The sequence below is a fragment of the Otolemur garnettii genome, unplaced genomic scaffold (assembly GCF_000181295.1).
Source record: "Otolemur garnettii isolate 467f Iridium unplaced genomic scaffold, OtoGar3 scaffold00099, whole genome shotgun sequence".
NCBI classification, from domain to species: domain Eukaryota; kingdom Metazoa; phylum Chordata; class Mammalia; order Primates; family Galagidae; genus Otolemur; species Otolemur garnettii.
This window is the reverse complement of record NW_003852494.1, coordinates 3,921,570-3,931,236: the sequence shown is the minus strand read 5'-3', so window position 1 is coordinate 3,931,236 and position 9,667 is coordinate 3,921,570. Positions and strand designations below refer to the sequence as shown.

General features: G+C 44.7%; 2 protein-coding genes across 3 annotated transcripts in view; one reads left to right on the top strand and one right to left on the bottom strand.

Moving 5' to 3' along the window:
* Positions 1 to 3,908, top strand: part of RILPL1 (Rab interacting lysosomal protein like 1) — a 46,640-nt gene extending 42,732 nt beyond the window's left edge. The window contains exon 7 of the mRNA XM_003796025.2: positions 3,444 to 3,908. Coding sequence (XP_003796073.1) covers positions 3,444 to 3,588 — 145 coding nt within the window. The 3' untranslated portion in view covers positions 3,589 to 3,908. The remainder of the gene's footprint in view (positions 1 to 3,443) is intronic.
* Positions 3,909 to 7,403: 3,495 nt separating this feature from the next.
* SNRNP35 (small nuclear ribonucleoprotein U11/U12 subunit 35) overlaps positions 7,404 to 9,667 on the bottom strand; it is a 4,683-nt gene continuing 2,419 nt past the window's right edge. For both annotated transcript variants that reach the window (XM_003796024.3, XM_012809066.2), the window contains exon 2: positions 7,404 to 8,255. In XM_003796024.3, coding sequence (XP_003796072.1) covers positions 7,512 to 8,252 — 741 coding nt within the window. In that variant the 5' untranslated portion in view covers positions 8,253 to 8,255 and the 3' untranslated portion in view covers positions 7,404 to 7,511. The remainder of the gene's footprint in view (positions 8,256 to 9,667) is intronic.

The following is a 9,667-nucleotide window of genomic DNA, read 5'->3' as shown; positions in this document are numbered from 1 at the left end:
CAGGAGACTCGCTTGAGCCCAGGAGTTGGAGGTTGCTGTGAGCTGTGATGCCACAGTACTATACCCAGGGGGATAGCTTGAGGCTCTGTCTCAAAAAAAAAAAGAGGCCAAGAGTTTGAAGGACTACCCTGGGCAACATAGTTGATACCCTATCTCTAAAAAAATAAAAACATTAAGCTGGGCATTGTGGCAGGTGCCTGCATTACCATCTACTCAGGAGGTTGAGGCAGGAGGATGACTTGAGCCAGGGGTTTGAGGCTGCTATGAGCTATGATGACGTCCCAGCATTCCAGCCTAAGCAATAGAACACTATCATGTTTCAAAAAAAAAAGAGGCCAGGTATGGGGTCTCACCCCTGTAATTCTAGCACTCTGAGAGGCTGAGGAAGGTGGCTTGCTGGAGTTTAGGAGTTTGAAACAAGCCTGAATAAGTGCAAGATCCTGTCTATATTAAAAATAGAAAAACTAGCCAGGCATTGTGGCAGGCCCTTATATTCCCAGCTACTCAATGGGCTAAGGTAGGAGGATCACTTAAGCCCAAGAATTTGAGGTTGCTGTGAACTATAATATCATGGCACTCTAGCCTAGGCCAACAGAGTGAAATTCTATCTCAAAAAATAAATAAAGTGATCTAAACACCCAGAGAATTCCCAAACCTCATTTGAGACAATTATATCTTTTCTCAGCCAACATTTTAGCAAAAAATCATAGCTTTTCAAAATAAGTTCTGGTAGCTTGGTTGGAATTTCATCTTCACTTCTCCTGCTCAGCCAAGGCACAGGTGAACATTTACTGTTGACTTAGACCTGTCCAGAAGGCTAAGGACACATCTTAGATGATTATGCTGGCTCCCTGCTTGAGTTCTTGTCTGCCTCACCTTCCTCATGTTCTTCACTCCTGGGTCTCACCTGGCTGCCTTTGGGGTATGGGGCCTGCAGCTCATGGCACTTGGGGATGACACAGAAAGTCTCCTAGCATGGGTGTCACCACAACCTCCCAAACCATGTTTGGGTTCCTTCCTTTCCATACCCAGGCCTATATTTTCAGCCCCTGAAGCCATTTTCTCATGTCCTGGTTGCCCACACTTACTGTATTATTTTCTAGGGCTGCTGGAACAAAGTAGCACAGAATGGGGTGCTTAGATGACAGAAATGCATTGTCTCACTGTTCTGGAGGCCAGAAGTCCCAGGTTAAGGCATCAGCAGAGTCATCTGCTTCTGAGGCTGTGCGAGAGGGACCTGTCCCAGGCCCCCTGCCCTTCCAGTGGTGCGTTGGCAGTCTTTGGTGTTCCTTAGCCTGTAGAAGCATTACACCAGCATCTGCCTCCCTCTTCACATGGCCTTCTCCACTTGCATGTCTCTGTCCAAATTTCCCCCTTTTGTAAGGACACCAGTCATGTTAGATTTGGACTCACTCCACTCCAGTATAACCTCATCTTAAAACAGCTACATCCATCCCTACTTCTGACTTAGACCAGCTTCCGAGGCACTGGGGGTTCAACATTGGAGGCAAGGGACACATTCACTCTATAGCATATGCCACAAGCGAGCCCCTCATTTGGTCTGTCCGTGGACTGTTTCTTTTTCATGCCTCCCCTGTTTTTCTTCTCTGTGTCTATCTGTACTTTCTGAACCAGGATCTTTACCGCCATAATGCCCATGGTAGCAGCTGGACTGATAATAGATGACCCCACCCTGCAGCCTGTCCGACGACTTGTTTCCCTTGTAGGCACTGTGTGTGTGTGTGTGTGTTTTGGGTTTTGTTTCAGCTGTGCCTTTGGAATGTCTGCTACGGCTGCTGCTGGGGCTGGCCTGTCTCCTCTGGCCACTTTAGCTGCATGCCCGTCACCTGTGTGAAGTGTGTCAGGTGTGATTTCAAACATGCCATTCATTGCACTCAGAATGCACGAGCCACACCTCAGAATTCTCAGCTCTGTCACCGATAATTCTTTTTGTCTCTTCTGTTTCTATTCTAAAACCACCTTGCCCATGATCCAGTAAAGAAGGTCCTTTAAATGACGGGTCAGTAATCAATGCCCACTGGGGTCCCCGAGTGACACTAACACTGTGTTTTCCATCTTCATGCTGGAGCTTTCTAAACTGCTTTGTTTTGCCAAGCCATTGGCCAGGTGAACTTGTTAAAAAAAGAAAGTCACAGGAGGGGACTGGTGTTTTGACGCTCTCTGTGTGGGAAGTGCTAAGTGGCTTTCCTGCCTACCTGGTCAGACAGAGGTGAAGCATAAGGGTGACGTGTCGCTGCTGTATTTTTGGCCAGCTAATTGCCCCAGTTGCCCTACGGAAAGAGCTCACAAATAACCTGGTCTGAAAATCATGCCTCCATCCACCAGCACACACACATATGTCATACAGGGAGCATGTCAGCAGATAACCTGGCTGGCCTCTGACTGATGATAAAAGAACACTTAATTCCAAGTAGAAAGTGATTATAGGATCCAGTAACCTAGAAGAGTGAAACCATTTTCACCCAGGTGTGATTAAAACTAAATTCTATAGGCTACAGCACTAAAAGATGCTAACAGGCGAACAGACAGAGGGAACCAAAAATAGTTTATCTGAACCTTTGATTTCTCAATAGCTTCATTCCTACTCTTGCACCCCAGGACACATAACATAGCTATCATATCTCTTACCAAGTTCAGAGCCAAAATTCAAGAAGAAGAAGAACCTGGTGGCAATAGAAGGAATTTTATTAAAGCCTGGTAGTATTGAAGGACAGATGGCAGCTCAGAGATTTTGGGAAATCCTCAGGTGGCCAACTTCAAGTTCACTGGCCAGAGTCCTAGTCTCTGTTTACATGATCTCAAGGTAAATCTTGCTTTAAGTAGGCCACTTTGCAAGCTTTTTGCTTGTGACTTCTGCATTTATCTTTTAGGTATGAAAGTGTTTCTTCATCAAGGTTCCCTCTGATCAATATACAACAGTCACAGCTGTTTTAAAAAGACCTCTTGGTCTACATGAGCTGTTGTTGCTCTGTAGCTAGTTACAGTGACAAATTCCAAAGGCTTTCACCATTAAATCCATTTTATTTTAAATTAGAAATACTCAACTGGTTACATCAGAATCATCTTACATTCCACATGGCTCTCAATATTCCTTTCTCTGCACCATTAGGGTAATAAAGAAACCTATTTCCACTGGCAATGGGAAGGCCCCTCAGTAGCTTCTAAGACAGAATATACCTCACACATCACATATGTGCATGCTTTGCCCATACTGTGTGACCTCCAAGGTGCCATGACCAAATGACATGCAGAACCCCCCACTGCTTTCTTAGAATAACTGAAACTCAGCCCCAACTTTTTCTTTCACACCTTGATTTGCATCCTTCTAAGTTTGTTGCTGTATGTCCCTGGCATTGCAAAAAACGTGACATGCATGGCAATGGGTAGGCTCTCATTTCTGTCTCTGCTCTCCCTCCCAAAAGGTTTAGCTTCTTCTCCCGAGATAAGAAGCGCCTGGTCAGCACACAGAGAAACATGCACATCCAGGAATCCTTTGGACAATGGGCCAACACCCACCGGGATGACGGCTACACAGAGCAAGGACAGGAAGCCCTGCAGCACCTGTGACTTTGGCCTCCACCCTCTGCCCTGGACTGTCTACTGCCAGCACCCAGAACCGAACCTGCAGCCCAAGGGTCGCTGCCTCACACCTCTTGGTGCAAATGCACCCTCAAAACTGATCCCTCAGACTATTTTGAGGATGGATGTTGAAAAACTGATACCAGACTCTAAAGAAATGTTTATTTATATGCAGGGTTATCACCGTTTCTGACAGATGACTCTGATTCCTTAGGATATATATTTAATAATCCCGTGAACTGAGGCCAGACTTTTGCATTAACTTCAGTAAAACAAGCTTCTTTAAGCCAAATATATCACTTGCCACTGTAAATTGCTATTTGACTTGGTTTGCATAAAATTCTATGTGTAGAGGTTTTATTATCACGTTTGACATACTTCAGTGGAAGACAGAGAAAGGGTAGCTTTTCATTAGTTACATTCATGAAATTGTGATGACACCAGATATTGTATAGATATATCGACTGGACAGGTAGGGCCTCTGAAGTCACAGGCTAAGCTGGCACAACTTAAACACAAAGCAATGGAAAATGTGGGTGACAGCCTTCCCACCCAAAGACTGGAGACAACTTTGCAAGAGCCCTTGGTTTGTTCCAGATAATGCCTAGAGCATGTAGCAATGTTCAAGGTGGTGTGCCTTGGAATCTGCTGTGAGTTATCCAGTACTAACCAAACAAAGTTGCTAAGGATGAGACACTGCAACAGTTTTTGTGTGCATTTTTTTCCTGGCATCTTTTTATTTCCTTTTATCATTCACTTTGTCAAACTCTAGTCCCCTGCGAAGAAGACAAATATCCAAAAGCAGATGGGGGTATGAGAGCCTTACTGAGACAGGATGGTGGGTGGGGGAGATTTAGCACAGTGAGGGTGCTAAGTAGGAAGATGGCTTGAGAACCACACATCTGGCTGATTCATAAGGCTACAGCAACAAACAGAGCCATATGCCCTGCCTGCAACTGTTGAGTTGGAGGCTTGCCCGTATAACACTGTCTTTCTCACTTGAGTACCCAAGGTGCAGGGTTACATGCTCAAAGATTGAGAGAGGCAGCACCTCCTCATAGCACTCAAGTATGTCTGACAGATGGGGCTGCATTCTGCACAGTCTACTAGAGTTTGCTGCGAAACCACCGCGTGGATTTGCAGAATCTAGAACAGACTGTTTACAGATTGCTGAAAAACTTGATGAGACAGAACAATACTGCTGCTTTAGAGTAGCAGTTCGCAAACTTGACTGCCCATTAAAACTAATAGAATTTATCCTCAAGGCATATAGAAGCATGTATACTGAGGAATCCTTCCGCACTGCCAACTTTAGTTGCCCCTTCAAGAGGTAACCATTGAAGCCAGGTTCTTAGGTATCTTTCCTAAAAGTTTATGTATGACATTTATATTACATACACATATAACATGTGTGACATATGTATGTACATACATGTTACATGTATGTATAACCCTTTTTATGTAAATAGCATAATCTATACATGCAACAGTGGCTCTCAACCTAGGGTGACTGTGTCCCAGGGGACATTGGGCAATGTTTGCATTTTTCATTGACGAATGGGGGGGGGCTGCTGTCATCTACTCGGTAAAGACCAAGGATAGTGCTCAACTCCTACAATGCCCAGGCAGTCCCTCCAACAAAGAGTGACCTCCACACCAGCCCCAAATGTCAACATTGTTCAGGCTAAGGTACCCCATATTTATGATGTATTAATGTTTATCCAGGCCCCACCAGTGAACAGGTAGCTTCCTTCCACATCCTTTCCCCTCAAAAACTGTTGCACCCTTTCACACACATGCAGCTGTCCTAAGAATAAAACAGAAGCAGAAATGCTAGGTCAAAGGGTATATGCCTTTGTCATGTTGATGGCTATTGCCAAAGTCCCCGCCATGGGAGCTGCACCTTTTTTTTTCTTTACTAGAGTGAGGATGAGAGCATGCATCTGTGTAATCCATCCACATTCTGATGCACACTATGTAAATACTGTAACTGGATTTGCTTTTTCTCCTGACAGTATCTCACAACAATGCTTCCCCGATGCAGGGCACTCTTACGTAGCTAAAAAAACCTACTGACCCATGACACACTTCTGGTGCCACGTTAGAGAACACTTTGTAAATGAAATGTGAGTAAAATCAGAAAGGTGCTATTCCTGTAAGGAATATTTTCTGAGACTTGGGAGAAAATAAAATTCTGTACTGGAAATGAACAAAGGAAAGGGCATATTTTTCTAGACCTGTTCTAACAGCTGACAGCAATTGTAAGACGCAGCTGGTTGGTTCAGTTCCCTATGGAAAACCCTGAGAGATTCATCCTCAATGCCAAAACCTAGTCATCACTGTGTGAGTCTTGACTGGGTTTATGGTTTATTTATTTTGCATGAAACATCATGCATTATGTTTTTTTTTTAATTTTTTTGAGACAGGGTTTCACTTTGTCACCCTTAGTAGAGTGCCGTTGCATCATAGCTCATAGCAACCTCAAACAGTTGGGCTCAAATGATCCTCCTGCCTTAGCCTCCCAAGTAGCTAGGACTATAGGCACCCATCACAACACCCAGCTATTTTTAGAGAGAGGGTCTCACACTTGCTCAGGCCAGTTTCGAACTCCTGAGGTGGAGACTAGGCAATCCACCTGCCTTGACCTCCCAGAGTATTAGGATTATAGGCATGAGCCACTGCACCTAGCCTAACATCATGAATTTTAAGAACATGAATTTTCAAGATACAGATTGATAAGAAAAGTTAAATGTCACTTTTTGACAATCATGTGAATAGTATGGTACGTATTTACTTATTCAAAGTCCTTACAAGTTAAAATCCCTAGATCCACCTCTTGGGCAAACTAGAGGCCTGATAAGCAAAAGCAAAATTAATCCATGAGAACTAACCAGTTTTCTCATCCATTCTGACCACTCATTTTTATTTCACTCACACTTCTGTTGAGCTGTCTGTTCAAAGGGCTGGAAGACTGCCACGGATCACAGCCTTGCAACTTTGGTTTTTAATTTTAAATGCCAACCAGAAAAAGAGAGTTAGCATTTTGAGCAAGTGTGGAGCTACATTTGCTCAAGAGTGGCTGGCTGCTGCCTCAGATATGCAGACTGGATTCTGAAATTAAGTCTGCACATTCTCCTTGGATTCACTTTTCTATCCCATTTTTATTTCGGTTCAGCAAACTCTTGGGCTATGGATATGAAGACTGATAAGATACAACTTATTCTGATTAGGGTTCGGAGTCACAGATTAGTGTGATTAAGTCATCACCTCTTTTTGCTACACATTGAAAATGATCATTTGTTTTTTTTTTGTTTGTTTGTTTGTTTTGAGACAGAGCCTCAAGCTGTCCTCCTGGGTAGAGTGCTGTGGTATTACAGCTCACAGCAACCTCCAACTCCTGGGCTCAAGCGAGTCTCCTGCCTCCGCCTCCCAAGTAGCTGGGACCACAGGTGCCCGCCACAATGCCGGCTATTTTTTGGTTGCAGCCATCATTGTTGTTTGGCGGGTCCCGCCACCTTAGGTTTATGTGGCTGGCGCCTTAGCCGGTTGAGCTATAGGCGCCGAGCTGAAAATGATCATTTGTAATAGGTGGGAGAAAATCAAATTCGGTACTGCCAAATTAAATGAGAATGGGGGTTTCTTATATACGCCTTTCTGTACAGACAGGTATCAGCAACTACAAAATTATTTCTTAATCCTATTAAATAACATGTCCTTAGATCTATGTGATGAAGATGATAATGTCATAACATCAGCCTGGACCTAAGTTCTTGAATGGAGAGAAAACTATTCCAAACCCCAATATCATCAGTATAAGTTTTATTCACTCATTATATTTAATGCTGCTTATAAAGTTAAGTACCCTGTGTTTTCACTTATGCTGTTTCACTTAGGGGGCTGTTTGGGGGCCTCTACTTGCTTCTATCCCTCTTCTCCCTCCCCTTGAGCCTGTCTTCTCTGAAGTCCCTTTCTCTTTCCCAGTCATTTTCGGGCCACATCCTCGGAGGCTCTCTTTCTTGCCATCTCTTCTCCCGGCCCCTGTCGTGATCTCGATCTCTTGGTCTTGAGTCCCAGTGTCTTTCACGGGATCGAGATCGCTCCCTTCTTTCCCTTTTTCCCTCCCTATAAAGGTCATTTTTAACAACTGGCAAATTAATAGGTTTTCGAAAAGGCCGATCCCGTCCCCCAAATCTCAGTTGCCCAGATTCCTTTTTTCCCCCAAGACCTCCTCCAAGTCGCCGAGGGATCCACCCTTTGAGAGTCCTTTCCAGTTCATAGTCCACAAATATTTCATGCTGGTCAATAACCAGGCCATCTGCATCTCGGTAAGCTTTGATCACAGAACGCTCCTCTTTGTACTCTATGAAGGCATAACCCTTTGAAAAGCCAGTGACCAAGTCCCTCACCAGCCGAAGCCGCCGGATGTCACCATAGCGAGAAAAAACTTCCTTTAATTTGTCCTCTTTGGTCTGCAAGTTTAGTCTTGCCACAAACAGGGTGAGAAGGGGATCTCCTGTGACACCTTTGTTGGGGACATAGCGTGCCAGCATTGCCCGCCAGACAGCGCGATCATGTGGGTCTTCATCTGTGCCATCGATGCTACCAGCTTTGAGTGGATCATACTCCTTGGCGATGGGCACCCAGTCGTTCATGTTCTGAGAATGATAAGAGCAAGTGTGCATGGAATACGTCTATATCCACTCACAAACCCACTATGACCACTCATTAAACCTGCATGACAACCCCATGAAGTAGATGCTATTGTTTACCTTTTCTTAGAGACAAGGAAGGGAGGAGATACCCACTGAGGCAAAGGCCTCCCAGCTAGGAAGTTGGGGAATCTGTAGCAAAGTTAGGCAGTCAGCCTCCAGAGATGCCCTCACCCACAACTCCAAACATCCTCTCTTGGGAAGCTCAATGCAGCCTTGAACTCCTTGGCTGCAGTGAGCTTGGATTTCATCCATACAGGTATCATCTGACTTAGCTACAGCAGGGCAATGACCAAGTATATGATAACACAGCCACACAGATCAAAAACCAGGCTTTCCTTTCAGAGACTTTAAAATGACCATAGGGGGCAGTGCCTGCGGCTCAAAGGAGTAGGGCTCCGGCCCCATATGCCAGAGGTGTTGGGTTCAAACCCGCCCCAGCCAAAAACTGCAAAAAAAAAAAAAAAAAAAAAATGACCATAGGGAGGCCAGGTGCAATGGCTGTCTCAATTCTAGTGCTCTGGAAGGCCGAGGTGGGTGGGTTGCTTGAGCTCATGAGTTTGAGACCAGTCTGAGCAAGATCAAGACCCCATCTCTACTAAAAACAGAAAAACTAGCCAGGTATTGTGGCACATTCCTATAGCCCCAGCTACTCAGGAGGCTGAGGCAAGAGGATTGCTCAAGCCCAAGAGTTTGAGGTTGCTATGAGCTACGATGACACATTGCCACAGCATTCTACCCAGGACAACAGAGACTCTTTCTCAAGAAAAAAAAAAAAAAAAAGATCATAGGGAAATCAGCCTAGAACTTCTGTGGAAAGTGGCTTTTTTTAAAACTATACTACCTCTGCATTGACTCTGGTTAAATACAAAATAAAATAAGAACTATACTACCAAGAATTTCAAACATACCAATATAGAGAACCATATAGTAATCCTCCACAAAGTTCTCACCTGGCTCAACTAGGGCCAGCACACACAAGGGCAGAATAATTTGCCTTCAGATAATTCAGCATTGCGCTAAAAACCTCTGAGCCTCGGACTCTCACCATTTCCCATCACAAGAACTATTGTTAAACTACCTAGTATTGCTCCTCATTCCTTGAATGTACTCTAATTCCTCAGCTCCATGACTTTCCCAAGGTAATTTCCTCTGCTAAGAATATTATCTTTTCTGGCTCGGCGCCTGTGGCTCAAGCAGCTACGGTGCCAGCCACATACACCTAAGGTGGCGGGTTCGAATCCCCAGCCAGGGCCTGCCAAACAACAATAATGGCTGCAACAAAAAAATGGCCAGGCATTGTGGCGGGCGCCTGTGGTCCCAGCTACTTGGGAGGTTGAGGCAGGAGACTCGCTTGA